The sequence below is a fragment of the Felis catus genome, chromosome E1, assembly GCF_018350175.1.
Source record: "Felis catus isolate Fca126 chromosome E1, F.catus_Fca126_mat1.0, whole genome shotgun sequence".
Lineage (NCBI taxonomy): Eukaryota > Metazoa > Chordata > Mammalia > Carnivora > Felidae > Felis > Felis catus.
Window position 1 is genome coordinate 29,116,756 of NC_058381.1, and position 15,404 is coordinate 29,132,159.

At 55.4% G+C, this 15,404-nt stretch overlaps 1 protein-coding gene across 11 annotated transcripts in view; it reads right to left on the reverse strand.

Moving 5' to 3' along the window:
• The window catches only part of MSI2 (musashi RNA binding protein 2), a 394,348-nt gene that overhangs the window by 37,891 nt on the left and 341,053 nt on the right, over positions 1-15,404 (reverse strand). For 10 of the 11 annotated variants that reach the window (XM_023244138.2, XM_023244144.2, XM_023244146.2 and 7 more), the window contains exon 10: positions 14,837-14,911. In XM_023244138.2, the coding sequence (XP_023099906.1) occupies positions 14,837-14,911 (75 nt within the window). Of the gene's footprint in view, positions 1-9,441; positions 10,941-14,836; positions 14,912-15,404 lie in introns of those variants that run through there. The other variant, XM_023244148.2, reaches the window with a different exon arrangement.

Below are 15,404 nucleotides of genomic sequence, written 5' to 3' on the forward strand. Positions count from 1 at the left end.
TAAAATCTTGCTTTGAACAAAGCTTATGATACGTGTCCATTGAAAAACAGAAAAAAACAAAACCCCGAGTTCCTGGCATTTAAAACACGAATCTGATTTCCACATACCTTTTTAGGAGCGAGACTGACATTCCCCAAGGACACCGAGAGTGCCATTCTCCTGGAGACACCCCCACCCCCCATGCCAGGAGAGGGGTGGAGCTCCTACTGGGGCAGAGGTGCTGGAGACGGTGTGGGGTCTCATCCTCAGTCAGGAAAATGACCGTCATTTGGGACCTGGCTAAGGTCCCTCTGGAGAGGAAGGCAGAGGGGCCGATGAGAAGGCCAGGCCTGCCTGCCTGGGTGTAGGGAGGGGAAGGGTGTGTGGCCTGGGCTCAGGCCTAAAGGAAGTAAAAGGCTCTGGGGTCGAGCCCCAAAGGCGTTGGCACCTACGGCAGAGGGGTGGCACAAAAATAGTCCCAAATAACTTTTAATGCAACTGCTGTCTCGCTTAATTTTCTCTTTAGATGTTTCAATGCGGATGAAGGGGAGGAACGCTGCACATCAAACCTTTACGAGGTTTTATGGTCTGGTTGTCAGAGAGCCTCTGTTTGGATGAAAGGGTTCGGGGAAGCATAGAAACTGAAGTCAGGGAGCATCCTTTGGAAACGACGTGAAAATTCCCAGAAGAGGCAAGCACAGACCCGGGGCACCTGGCCAGAAGGGAAAGGTAGTGTGTCTGCGGATTCCTTCTAAATCAGAGGCGCTCAGCGGGCAAAGCAGACAGCCCGCCGTCCTCATGCCCCTGAGAACCAGCAGTGGGGCGAGGCCTGCCCCCCACCCCCCCGTGGAGCTTTGTGGCTTCTGATCTCCTTGGTGACTGAAAATGGGCCCTAGTCTCAACCAAGCTCCCAGCCTGGAGTGTGGGGTGGAGGACTGTGGGAGGAGAACTGAGAACATACTTTAGGCGCTGCTTCCTTGCTGGGAGCCAGGAAGCTGAGAGCTCTACGTGGGGACTCTGGCCCAGCATCCTTCTTCCTGGGCCCTCCTACCCTCCAACAGAGAGCTGGGGCCCGCAGGACCCTCACTCACCCTGAACTTCTGCAGGGAGCTATGTTAGAGCCCTCCCCGTCTCCAGACGCTTACCCTCTCCGTAAATACTTACTGAGCACCTATTACACGCCGGAAACCGTTCTAAACACTGGGATCATAGCAGTGAACAAAACTCACGTGTTCTCTGCCCTCATGGAGCCTACAGTCACTAGCCTCTGACAAGAAAGGGGGGGCGGGGCTCCATCTGTGGGACCACACTGCGCACAAACCAGCTCCCTGGGAAGGAGAGGAAACTGGCCGATAGCAAGCAGGGCCTTAGATAAAGGCTCACTCTGCCAGGGAGAAGGGAGGGATCTCTCATGGACCCGTCCAGTCTGCAGCCAGGCCCCTGTGTCCCCTTTAGGGTCTCCTCCTAGCTGAGCTCAAGCCCTGGGTGTGGCTACCCCAAATTCTGCTCGAAGAGGCGGGCTGGTCAGAGGCCTACATCCAGAGTGGCTGACACATTCCACGTGCTCTGGTTCCTGGCCGTAGGAGGACAGTCTGTTCAACATCACGCTTACGCTCCGGCAAGACCTCAAGAGCAAGGATGGCCGCAGGGAGTTCATGCCGAAAGCAGCCCTCGCTGCTCTGTGCCAGCAGCTTGTGGTCCTGGATAACCCAGGGTTCCCCACTTGCCACAGAAGGGAACACCTGCCTGTCTCTCTCAGACCAAGACCAAGATCTTCAGGTGAAGGGATTCCGGACCGTGGCCTCTAAGGACACATCGGCAACTATTCTGAGTTTCTCCTTTCACGAGGGAGAGTTCTCTCTCCCCCCACTCCTTGTAAACACTGCAATTTCTGCTTAGGAGATGCTCCCCCACCTACCCCCAATGGGTGTCAGGACAAACCACTGGTCTCACTATTGGTCCTTCTAGAGCTGGCTATTCAGATGGCTTTTCACACTTCTTGTTCCCCAAATTTCAGATGCTGAGCCAAAAAATCCTGCTTCCTCCCCACAGGGTCTCTCACTGATCCATTTAAATCTAAATGGCCTGGAGTCTCTATGGGCCTCCTCACCACGTCTACCTTTCCCCGCCCTCCGCCTCCAGCTTCATTCTATATGGGCCTTTGCAATGGCTCTGCCACAGCACGGTTCCAAACACCCACGCTGATGGCACCCACCTCTCTGGACCAGGGCAGGAAACACTCAAGCCTTGAGCACCCCAAGACTTTGGGCTGGAAGACCCCAGGTCCCCATCCTGGCACCATCAGTTGCTCAGTGAGAGCACTAACATCTGTGATCTCAACTCCCCCTGCCCCCCCCCGGATGCAAAATGTAGACACCCCCCCGCCCCCCACTTTTTGGTCTCCTGAGATATGAGACTTTCTGCCATCAAGTGGCAGAGCACCGCTGCATCTGGCATCACTGACGGGCGGACCATGGACGGTCAGGGAGTCTTAGGGGAAAGCCAGGGTGGTGAGGGAGGCACTCTGGGGGGCTCAGGGCAGCTGTTATTTACCAACAGGTACAGAAATATGTCACATTTTTAACAGTCAGTATGGCCTACCACTGCATCCCAGCCCAACCCGCAAGGGCGAATGGCAGAACCTTCCCTCCGCCTGTTTCCTCGCCGATACGTGAGAGTCTGGTCTAAATGATGAGAAAGTAAGCGGAACACCAATGGCAAAATGGCAGCTACCACTGTAGCACTTTCCACGGCCAAGACCCCAGAAAGTCTCCCCTGGCCGGGCCCTTCCTAGAGGACCCGGGATCATCCAGTGAGCCTGACCCCCGCCCCCTGCCAGGAAGACATCACCGGCCCCATTTAACAGAGGAAGGGCTCCGGGGTCGGAGAGCTTAAAGGAAACCGTGCAGAGTGATCAAAGCAAGGTGGCAAAGTCCCATCTCCCACACTCACCGGTTGTGACCCAGGAAAAGTTTCCTAACTGCCGTCCCGGGGCCCTTCTGCTCTGCTGTCAAGGAGGCTAACGGTGCCTCCGTGCAGGGCCTGCTGGGAAATTCAGGGAGATGATGGCACTGGGTGCTCAGCACCGTCCTCCAGCATGTGGCAAGCCATCAGCAAGCGGAATAATAACTTTTATTTCTATTTTTATTATTATTGCCCAAGGTAATAAGAGTAGCGGAGCTGAGAACTCCCTCCGGAGCCTTCCTGTTCTAAAATCCTATTAATTTACATGACATATCACATCCAAAGGGCTTTCATAGATAACATTTATAATTTGCTCGTGAGTGATAAAGGGGTGTTTTATCCGAAGCGTGAGCGCGAACTTTGGTGGGGTAATGTGACGGCAGGAGGCAAAGGGCTCGCAGGGGCTCAGGGAGGGACGGGGCCCAGCGACGTGGTGACCACAGGTGTGGACGTGGATCCCGGAGCTCTGGTGCTCATGTTATCAGCCGGACTGGCTGCCCTCTTGCCCTCAGGCTTGCCCGGCCCCTCCCAGCTCCTCTAGGAAGGGCGGGCCAGAAGAGCCTCTCTGGGTCATTCCATCTGACTGGAACCCTGCTCGCTTCTCTGCCCCCAACAAGTGCCGTACAGAGGCAACAGCACGTCTCTCTGGTTCACCACCACGTCCCAGGCATCTAGGGCAGGGCCTGTGACTTGACATGTGCTTAAGAGCTATGTGATGAATACGCAAAAGATGGGTAGGTGGAGGAGGGGCGGATAGGCGCAAGGGGGCTGGGGAAGGGCTGCTCCTAGCCCTGCCTGAACCCTAGCCTGTTCAAGACTGGTATCGGAGGTCAGAGGAAGAAAGCCTGGAGTGGCCTCAAACATGTACCATTAAGAGAGCTGCGAGGCTGGAAAACCAGGGCTGCCCTGGGGCCAGCGAGACACCTGCTGAGGCTCCGAGCAGGGCAGCGGGTGGAGGGGCGGAGGGGCGGAGTGGGGGGGAGCGGGAGGTGTTAGCAGGCTGTGTTCTCCTCAGAAGCAGCCAGCCCTAGCGTGCCCGGGCCCACTAGGTGGGTTCAACGGTACCCACAAAGGCCTTGACCGGGAACAGCCTCCTAAGACAAGGGCGGGGACGGCATCCCTGGCCCTCAAATTCATTCCCTGGGTCTGGGGAGAAGTGGCATCAGCTTCCCAATGACAAAGTCTTTTGTCCAGCGGGCCTGGCCAGGTAATGGCACAGCCTCGACCCAGATGGGGCCCACAGAATGAACAGAGGCAGGAATGCAAGGAAGGAACGCATATGATGCTTTGGTGCCTTTACACTTGCTGGATGTGGAAAACCCTTCTGTCAGCTGCCTGCTGAAATTCTATTTGACTTCAAAACGCAGTTCAGGTATCACCCCTTCCTGAGAGCCTCCCAAGCCAAGCCAAGGACTCCGTCCCCTGTACTCACTCTGCACACCGGTCAGACTGCACTGGAACACACCTGGCCCCATGTGGGATGTCCTCCAGGCTTGGCCCTCCTTGCTCACTTGCTTAACATCCCTGTGCCCGGAGAGGACCCAGCCCGGGGCAGGCTCTGATGACCCTTTCCAGAACACTGCAGAAAACGTGCTCTTGTCCTGCCCTCACACCTGAAGGCACAGGGAGGAGAGGTAGTGACCCCACGGGCTGGGATCCCTCAGGGGCAGGGGATCCAGGTTGACCCGCATTCTGGGGAAACGTCTCTGGGCAGGGCTCCCCTCCATTTCTTCGGCCTGGGGAGGAGGAGGGCATGAGGGCCACACCTCTGCCTTCTGGTCTGTCTTTGGCTGTCCTCGGGAGGACATGAGCTGCCCATCCCTCAGGCCGGGCACTGCCACCTGCCAATAATTTCACACTCAATATTTTTTTTTGTGCGGGCACCTGGGTGGCTCAGTCAGTTAAGTGTCCAACTTCAGCTCAGGTCATGGGAGTTTGAGCCCTGCACTGGGGTCTGTGCTGACAGCTCAGAGCCTGGAGCCTGCTTCAGATTCTGTGACTCCCTCTCTCTCTCTGCCCCTCCCCTGCTCATGCTCTGTCTCTCTCTCTCAAAAGTACACATTAAATAAAATACTTTGTTGTTCTTTTGCAGGCTTTACACATGCTTTAGCTGATAGAAATTTAAGTGGCAGGCTTTCACATGCTTTAGCTGATAGAAATTAAAACCAAAGGGCCTGAAGAAAGGTGACTATGGTCCTGCTGACAGGCTGACCGGGGACTTTGTGAGCCTGGTGCTACAGGTGCTCCAGGAGGCGGGAGAGGGGAGCGAGGATGGCCATCAGGGGTAGATGGCATCAGATAGGCATGGCGCTCAACCCCCGGGAGGCGGAGGTCCGAAGCCACATCTGCAGCCTCCCTCACGCTGCCCCAGCCTCTGGCAGGGTCCCCTCCTTGGATATGACCCTACCCTCTTCCCAAGCACTAGATCATGCCCGATCCCAGTGCCCCTCTTAGCAACTTGCGAGGAAAGGGAGCAGGGCAAGGATCAAGAGACCCATCTGACAGATGGGGAAACTGAGGCCGAGAGGAGGCCTTACTCTCCCAGCAGGCCTGGAGTGAGCACAGCACTCCGGGCTTTCGCATGGGGAGCTCAGCACTCGAGTAGTTGCATTTCCCTTCATTTATGCAGAAGAGCGTCAAGAGGCATGGAAAGCTGATCGAAAGTGAAACCCGCAATTCCCGTCAATTCAGATCGCTCCAATTCATTTCTGCAAACATTTATTAAGTGCCTATTAGGCACTGAGCTCTGCTTTCATCTGGGAATAGCGTCAGCAACCGGTTCTCCATGGGGAGGGCGGAGGCCCACACACGGCCCCGACGGCCCTGACGCCAGGATTTGGGGTGTGCGCTGGCACTTGACCTCTCCGTCTTTCAGAGCAGCAGACAGGCCTTCCTGACTACGTCTGGCCTCCACTGTCAAACAAGAGGGTAAAGGCCACGTGGTGCAGGAGGTGCTGGCTTGTGATTTAAGATCGGCCCAGGGATCCAGGCTGGGAAGGGGGGAATCCCTGGAGGCAATGCGTGAGGGCCGCAGGGCTGTGCAGATCGGGGTGGGTGATGAACAGACGTGCGCGGGCTGCTGTGTCAGGAGGGGCCTTCTTGACAAGGGAGAGTTTGTCTACAGAACTGCGGGTGCCCGGGTGCGCGGGTCCGAGGTTACGTCTGCGTACCTGGGCGGCCAATCATCTCGTCTTAGCGTTTCAAGATCGGCTCCCAGCAGCGAGGAGCCAGCCGTGGCTCACTGCGTGGGCCCCGTTCTGGAACCCAACGGGAAGCCACGAGCCAGGCAGTGCTGGCGGAGCCTGGGGACCCACCAGATCGGGGGTCCACCAGGTCGGGGACCCACCAGCTCAGGGGGTCGACAGGGTTCCCTTGCTGGGGGCACGAGAGCCTTGCTGGGGCAGAGGTGTGAAGAGACAGGCCCTGCCGCAGGTCAGTGGGAGAACAGCGCTGAGGTTTAAATGGACACCCAGGTGAGGGGTCCTCCGAGCCTCTGGTTCTACAATTCCAGCACAGCAAGCCAGGAGCTGCCTCCCCCGACAAGGTGGCAGAGGCCGGGGGAGGAGGGCCTTGCGCTTTCCCCTTGAAAAACCTGAACTCGGCAGAGACCAAGGCAGGATTGCAAGTAGTGCAGGTTATCACCTCTCCCCAGTGGGGTCAGAAGGAAGGGGTGGACAGAAGGGAGCACTTGCTCCCCGCACTGGCCCAGGCTACCAATCGAGGCACGATCCTAGGCCTTTGATGGGGCAGCCACGGGCATTTCTGAACACTTGACGAAACGTCCTAAACCAGACAGAAGCGACAAGGTTGGGTGTGAGCCGCTTTAGGAAGCAGCCCCCTCCCCACGGCCAAGGCCCACTCTCCTCAGTCATCCGGCTTATGGCAAACTCCTTCCCCTCCCGAGCACTTGGGCTCTCTTCACTCTGCTTTCTACCACCAGGCCACGCCCTTCCGGACAAGACAGACCACTCAGCCTTTGTCTTCGCTCAGACTAGCCGAACCTGACCGAAGCTTACCTGGCAGCTGCCCCTACTGACCGTGGGCTACAGAGCCTTGTCCTCCAGAGGGGACATGATGTCCTGGAGCTCCCGCACCTCTCCTCGGACCACACCCACCTCCCTCCGTGTGAAACAGAACAGCCATCTTCCAGAGTGACCGAAAATCACCCAGCACCCGAGAACCATCATTAGAGAAATAAGGAAGGCGAAATACGTGGCGAGTGGGCATGGGTCCCAGATCCAGCAACCGCGCAGGCATCACTAATCAGTCATAGCCCCTCTTTCTTTCTGTTGAGCTAGGACTTGGCCTCAACATCACTCTTAGGCCGGTGCTCCAGGAGGCCAGTACCCATCAGTCAACATCGGCAGGCAAGAGGAAGCCTGTTTTCTGTTGCTGGAGAGATCCAAGCACAAGCTGGGACTTCCAGAACCAGAGTCCCAGGGTGACCCCAGGCACTGCCCGGCTGCTCCCACTGAGCCTGGCTGGTCCCCCCCGTATCGCTGATGGACCCCTACAGGGCCACCAGCCGGCCTGAGGCAGGGAGAGGAACGGAGCCAAGAGATAGTGAGGCAGAGGGCAGGAAAGAAGAGAGGAAGTGAAGGTGCAGGAGAAAGGGAACAGAACTGACCCTTGTGGTTTCTCCACGGGCCCCCCACCTCTCTGATTCACCTTGGAAATCTAATCACATTACTCCTCTACTTAAAATCCTGTAAGCGTTTTCACTTGCTTTCGGGATCAAATCTAAATTCCTGAATCTGACTCACAAACCTACCGTGACTCAATCCTGCCTCTCTCTTTAGTCTCGTCTCCCCTCCCCCACCCAAGATACCCCCCTACAAGCTGCTGTATAATATGTGGGACCTGCACTGCTTCCTCTTTCAGGTTTGTGGCAGAGATTGCTAAGTATTCTGTATTATTCCATTATTATTATTATTATTATTATTATTATTATTATTATCCTGTATGTATTCCACTTTTCTTCCTCAGTACCCTGTTTTTAGCTGGCTACCTGAAATAAAGGCATTTCTGAGGTTCCCTTGCAGCTAAAACTAGTCATATGAATGAAATCTGATCGGTGGGATCTAAGCGGAGTGCCACACTTAACTTCTGAGAAGTATTAAAGGGAAGAGATGTGCTCTTCTGGGACAAGAATATAATGGCTGGAGCTTGGGCAACCTTCTTAGACCATGAGGTAGAGTTTTATGTTGAAGAGAATAGAACGTGAAGAGTGGCCTCTAATACTGTGAAGCCACATCCAGGCTTCTTTTACATGGGAGAAACAAATTCTTACTTTGTTTCGGTCATTATTACTTTGGGTTTTCTTTCTTTCTTAAAGCTACCTGGTTCAGTGTCTAAGCATGTCATTTCTCTGCCCGGGATATACTTCCTTTCCTTCTCTCCCTAGTGAATTTTGTTTGACTTTGCGAGACGACCCAGTTCAGATGTCATCTTCTCTAAAGGGCCTTTCCTGACAGTCCCCTAGGCTGGACAAGCAGCCACCATTGTCTCCTTGTAGCAAAGAGAGATTCCCTCTTTATAGCTAAGCACCTGTGTCACGATGTCCAATGGCCCTGACGACTGGTTCTCTCTCCATCAGCGGGACTATGAGCATTTTCAAGGAGTGAGCCTCATTCACGTCCAGACCTGGTACCTAATCTAGTCACCTGCCAATGTGCAGATGGGGAGGAACTGAAACTGCAGGGTTGGGGTGTGAGGGTGGGCAAGAAGTCCCAGAAATTCTCTGGCTTTACTCGGGGATCTTATATCATTTCTTTCACTGACAAGCAGATCCACCAATGGGCAGCTCCACTGAGGTTGACAAGGAAGAGAAAACCACTCTGGAGAGTGACAAAAGAACACGATTTCTAAACCTTCTAATTGCACAGCATTTACCACTTTACAGGGCACGTTCCCAGATACACGTTATCCTACTTCATTCTAACAACCTAACTAGGCTCTGTTATCATCCCGGGGGCTTAAAGGGCTAAATCACTTGCTTAAGGTCACATGGCAACTACATGGCCAAGTAGGACCTGGAAATGAGGTCCCTGTAGCTTCATGTCTCCAACCCACACTGTGCAGGGGAGTTAGGAAAGCAAACCATGTGCAAAGCACACATAGGCCGGTGTGCACGAGCATGTGCACGAGCTTACACACACCTGGGGCACAGATGGGAGGGGCTCCAGATGTTCCAGTGACATTTTCTCTCGAGGGCAGGAGTGATGGCAGAGGAAGGGCCGCGGGGGCTAACCGTGCAGCTGCTGCATGCAGAGTGCGTGCACATGGTCTGCCACTCCGCTCAAGGACAGGACCACCTCGAACAAATGCAGGGGACGTGGGGAAGCAGGGAGGGCTGGCGACAGGCAGCAGCCAGGGGGGAGTTCACATGCTTTCAGAAACTGCACTAGGCTGTCATTGGTACCAGTTATTCCATGCATTCACCTCCCCCGGAGCGAGAACAGGACACTGTCAGGCTAAGAGATAGCAGCACACAGCATGTCCGTGATAAACAATTTATTTTTCTACCTCAGTTGCTTACAGGGGGAGAAAAATAAAACGTCATTAGGGAGAAGCACAGATGAACTATTTACAGAGATGAAGAAAATTCACAATGGCCGTAACGTCTGAGAGGCAAGCATACTAGGACAAGTTCACCAAAGCAAAGCAATTCATAGCAAAACAAAATAAAGGGGGGGGGAGGGGGAGGAGCCGTACAGATATGTTTAAAAAAAAATAGCACTCATAAAAAAGCCTGCAGGAAAATCAAAGAAGGCTAGCCAATTATTACATCAAGCATCTTTAATGAGACGAGCAAAACCACACAGGTTGGGTCTCAAGGACAGTGACATTCAAACAGATGGATCTGCTCACATCAAAAACATCCAGTGGAAACACGTGGGTGGGTCACTTCTCACAAACTATGCGCATAAACAAAGGGGTGACTCTTGAGGGTCCTGCTGTGCTGTACTTCATCAATCCAAGAGAGTGGGGGCATTTTATTTCAAATGCAGAAGTGGAGGGGATCAGGATCACAGGAAAAGCAAGCCCTTCTGGGGGGGGCGGTGACCATCAGGGGTGCCAGTCAGATCAGGGAGACCCTCTGTGTTCTGTCCCCTCCTACATCAGTGGGCCGAAGGACCGTGATGCCACCAGGGAATTCAAGGCCAGGGTGGGCAGGGAGGTGAGGGTGGGGGTGCTGGGGAAGGCCCCTCCTTCCTGTGCCCACGGTGCCCTAGACATGGCAGTACCCAGGTGACTCTGCTGTCCCTACTCAAAGACAGGTGTACTTATGTTATTGGCAATAGCCACTGATGGACTGGCCCCCAAAGACAAAAACAACCAGATAATGCTGGTTTTTCAGATATAGTTTTCCTTCCAGATTCAGTTTTCCACACATTAGTATTTACAGGAACAGGGTGTGTGTGTGTGTGTGTGTGTGTGTGTGTGTGTGTGTTCACTTTTGGTACTGTCCACTATAGGACATAGGTGCTCCAAGTCACATATCTCCAACTCCCGTGGGCCATCCGCACTAAAAGCCCACCCCGTGGAATGTCCCAAGAAGCCTATTTGGTCAATATTTAAAGTAATTTGATGCCTGTTTCCTGGACTCCCCTGAGGAGGCTCTACAAAGTTTGTGAGAAGTTTCCTTCTGGTCCCGTTACATTCCAGGTGAGGGTGGTAGGTTGGGGTAGGTGGGGAGAATGTTCACACTGGGTACAAGAAGCAAAATGCCAGGGGACCGCACAAGAAAAAAAAAAATTTCTTTTTAAACTGAGTGAGGCAGTGAGGACATGAGTCTTTTCCAAGAATTAAAAAAGAGAAAAAGAACATTGGTTCAAGCGGGCAGCTAGGACAGTCTCGGCAGGCACGGACAGTGGCTGGGCTGGCCCCGGCCGGGACTGTGTCCTCTGTCTAGTAATGGTAGCAAACCCCACTTTGTTATGCCTCTCTTAAGAGCTAGTTGATAAAAATTATGTCTTGTGAAATCGGCAAATAGTCTGCAAAGTGAAATAAGAACAGAAATTAACAGATTACATGGAAACCAGAGTCCAGGGGGTGGGGGGAAAGAGAGGAAACGAGGGAGGTTGCCGATGAGGACCATCATTCTTTGAGCCCCAGTACTGATCCTCAGGGGACGGGGTGCACGCGGTGGACACTGGGCCTGGGAAGAAGGAGCTTCCACAGTGGTTGGTCACCACTTGATCTTTCTAGAGAACTCCTCCTCACTCTAACAATTACCCATACGTGTCCAGCCCTCTTTGCCAGCATCTCACTCACTTTCACAGAACACTGAGGGTGGGCAGAGGCAGGCGCCGCTTACCGCCAACCGTGCGGCCCCGGACGGTGTGCTGCCACCCCAGGTCACAGAGGCCGAACGGGGCTCCGCTGAGGGACACGGGCAGCCAAGCACAGGACAGGAGGTGGGTATTCACAGAAAGGGCCTGCCCAGGTGAAAAGCAGGGCCCTCTGTCCTGAGAGGGGACCCAGGGCACACGGTTGTGAACAACCTCAGGGGCTCTCTGGGACCTGGGTGTCCCTTCATCTCTCCTGGTAAGCCCTCGCACGGCCCCACAAGGATGGGTCCAGAAAGGGGCTCGGAAGGGTGCGGCGCCTCCACACATCGTGAGAGAGACTGGGGGCGGCAAACGGGGCAAGTGGCGCTTGGCAAGGACACGGACAAGAAAGATCACGAAGCAAAAACCTCAGGGCCGTCTGGTGGGGAGGGCAGTGCTGCTGTCACTGACTCACAGAGCCCCAGGGTGCGGGGAGGGGTCAACGGAGTCCACCGGAGAAGGGTGAGCAGAGGGCAGATTTGGGCTGCCCTCCTCCGGGCCGTCCCTCTGCACCCAGCCCACTCGCCAGGCCCGGTAGAACACTCCTCACAGGCACGGGGCAAGAGGCAGATGTCAGGGCATTCCAAAGCTCCCGACTCACAGACCCTGTCCTGGGGCGGAGGCTCCAGGAGGGGTCAAATTTGGTTCTCGAGGGGAGCCACCACAGGGGACTACCTAGGCTGCTGGGGAACAGCAGACGGGGCGTCTGCCCCGCGAGAGGCAGCGACTCCAGGGGGCGAGGGCAGCGGGGGCTGGACTCTGAAACCGGCCTGCCTCCTCCCAGGGTGATGTGGGCGGCCAGGCCCCGCCACGGAGTCACCTCGTCCCAGCCCCGGGCCACTCCACACACCGACCCTCCCTGACAGCAGGTGGCCTCACTCTTCATGGCCATCGGTGAGGGCACACAAGAGACTTCACACCCAGGTGTGAGCTGCAAGGGTGGGGACTGGAGAGTCTCGTGGCTGGGAGACAAGAGGACAGCCAAGTCCCACGGGTCAGGGAGCCTCTGGCCAGACAGATTCCTGTCCTCATCAAGTCCAGCCAACTGCGTTACGCTACAGGAACCGGTGACTGTGACACACAGACCCTAGACAGGGCCAGGTCCCTCACACCTCTGCTCTGTTCCCGAAGCCTTGGCTTCCAGTGAAGGGCTGGGCAGCTGGAAGACTATGGCATCCTACCCAGCCTTGGTCGGTCACTCTCGCCTCTCTGTGTGGCATACATGTCCGTTGAGGGCAGATCCAAGGACACAAGTCCTTTAGACAGAGGTTTACCAGACATTTCCTGGGATGGCTCGTGAGGCAAGGGCAGGCTCTTAGACGAGACAGGGCCCTTAGCATGGGATCCACGGTCACCCCCCAAAATCATTCCATGTTAGGATCCCCCAACTCTGCCTGCCTGGGACTAGGACCTCACCGAGGGGCAATGGCACCTGCGTATGAAGGGAGGCAGGCTGAGCTAGGTGTGCAGAGCGGCACGGTGCTCCCAGTGGGTCAGGATGGGAGCCTATATGTTCCCTGGTGAGGAAGCCAGGGGAGGGAGGGGCATGAAAGGCTTTCCTAAAACTGCCACCAGCTTCTGGGCTGAGGAGGATGGGCAAGCAGTGAATAGGGACGTTGACACGCCAGCTCTCCGTGGGAGGGGCAGTGAGCACACGCACATACGTGTGTGGACCATGCACCCCCCACCTGTTTCTTTATGCTCCAGAATGGCGCCATCCAGCCCAACTTTCTACGTGCTGTGCTAACGGCAGCCACCAGCCACATGTGCCTGCTGAGTAACTGAAGTGTGGCCAGGGTGACTGAGAAACTGGAGTTTTCATTTTATTTCATTTTAATTTCAATCTAAATTATAGTAGCTGCGTGTGGTTAGTGTGATCGTACTGGACAGATGGACGCTAGAGAGAGTGTAATGCAGCAGTTAAGACCCAGACCACTTGGGTCTAAATCCTAGCCTTGCTCCTTGCTGCTTATGACCCCCCTGAACAGGGTTTCCTGCCTCTCCAGGCCTCAGGGTCCCCATCTGTAGATGGGGAAAGTCTAACGGAGGTGCAGACTGGCTGTGGTGCCCACTGCCCTGCTTCGAGGGGCCCACGGGCACCCCAAAGCAGCCATCTGCTGTAGAGGAGTTGGGGGGGGAGGCTTCCTTAGAGCCACCCTGTGGAGGGCCCTGCCCTGATGGCCCCAGGGGACACGCTCACGGGGAAGTCTCTCCTACTCATACTCTTCCATACGGAACTTCTGCCGCTGTGCCTGCCGCCCCTGCCCCTCTCAACCCTACAATCGGAAAGATGCACAGACCCCGGGGACTATCCTGCCCCAAACCCCTTGTTTACAGAAGACAGAGATGAGGCCCAGAGACGTCAGGTGATCCGCCTGTGACCAGGCAAGAGCCTAGGGCTTCTGTCGCTGAGTGAGGATCTATTACCCGTAGGGCATGGCTCCAAGTGCCCCAAATGCTTCTTGACCTCCTCTGGAGCACCCTTCCCTGCTCCAAAGCTCAGTCAGAGATGTGCAAATACTGGGTGAGACCCTCACGAACCTCTCCCCTGCCTTCCTCCCTGGCTTCCGGATGTGATCCTCTAAGGACTGTGTCCGAGCTCCCTGGGCCTCTCAGAGCTCTGGGTCCAGGCAGGATGACCAACCAGGAGTGAAACTGCTGGAAGCCCAGCCCCTGAGGGAGCCTCCCCCACCCTGGCAGAGAACCCAAGAAGACAAAGCTTGTTGCTAATGCCTTCTCTAGAAACTCTGGCTGTCCAGCTCTGCACACAGACACCCCAGGTGCCCCTATATACCGTCTGTACTCCAGGTCAGGGAAAGGCTGGCTCACCCCCTCAAGGGACAAATAAAGCCCCAGAAACATTGCTTCCTTCAGCACCCTTTCCCTCACCCCTGCAAGACCGTGCCTGTCCGGGCTGCCTGCCTCAGGTGGGGGTCCCAGGTCTCCCAGCTGCATGGGAGCTGGGGAACCCTGGGCACGTGAGCGGGCATCACCGTGGGCTCTGCCTCGAGTCTCTGACACCCACATGCAGGGGAGGGACCATCTACACACCCCTACTCACGACAGCGAACCCAAACCCCAACGGCACACCACAGTTACACACAGAAGGGCACAGAAGTCAAGGTCGCCAGGAAAAGCTCAAGGAGGCGGGAGTGAGGGGGAATGGAGGGAGGAAGGAAGGAAGGAAGGACGGATGTGGGTGGGTGGGAGGGAGGGAGGAGGGAGATAGGAGAGGCAGAGGATGAGTCCAGTCCAGTGAGCGAGAACTTGTAACCGGCTCCAGACAAAGGAGAGTGGGTAGAGAGAGGGAGGGCTCCTGCCTCAGCTCCTTCCCTTTCCCCTAAAAGCTGCTGCTCTCAAATACCCGGCACCGAGGACACACTTTGGTTAATCAGACATCGAGCTGCATCCTGACCCTGGAGTTCAGAGGATTTGAACCTCAGCTCCTATAGGTCATTTCTTGAATGGACAGGTGTATGAGTTGTGTTCTCTCTAGGGATCCTCCCGCCTCCCCTCAAATGCAGCCCCCCCCCAAAGCCCTGGGAGACAAAGACACTCACCTGGGAACTGATAGCCATAGCTAGGAGCAAATCCAGGGTAGCCGCGGCCATAGGTTGCCACAAAGTTGGGATAGCCTTGAACACAGAGAGAAAGATCACAGTTGTGTTAGTACAGCTGCCTCAGGTCTGGGGTGAAATCCCAGAAAGGGCCAGAATGAGGACAGCCTGAGTTATTTTCCTGCACAAAATGATTTGTCTCCCGTGAGGGTCTTTACCCAGCCAGGGCTTGGGTCACCTCTCTACTGTGGCTGGGGGCACCGCTGTCAGCCTGCTGGTAATTAACCTGTATTTGGGCAGAGAGACCCCCAAAGCCCACGCACTTTCTCGAACCTGCAGAGTAAATGCCACGCGTTAGCACCAAACACGGGGCCTACGCCTGGCTCTGACATTTGGAGAGCTTACCCTGAATGTACTTTACCTTAAAGCTATTGACAGTAGGAGATTAAAGTCCTTGTAATGCCTCCTCCCAAGGCAGCGAGCAGCAGTTCTAGCACCAGACAAAGCAGGAGTACTTGGGGGGTGAGAGTTTAGGGGCAAAACTCAGGGCTGACCCTGTGCCTCTGGAAAA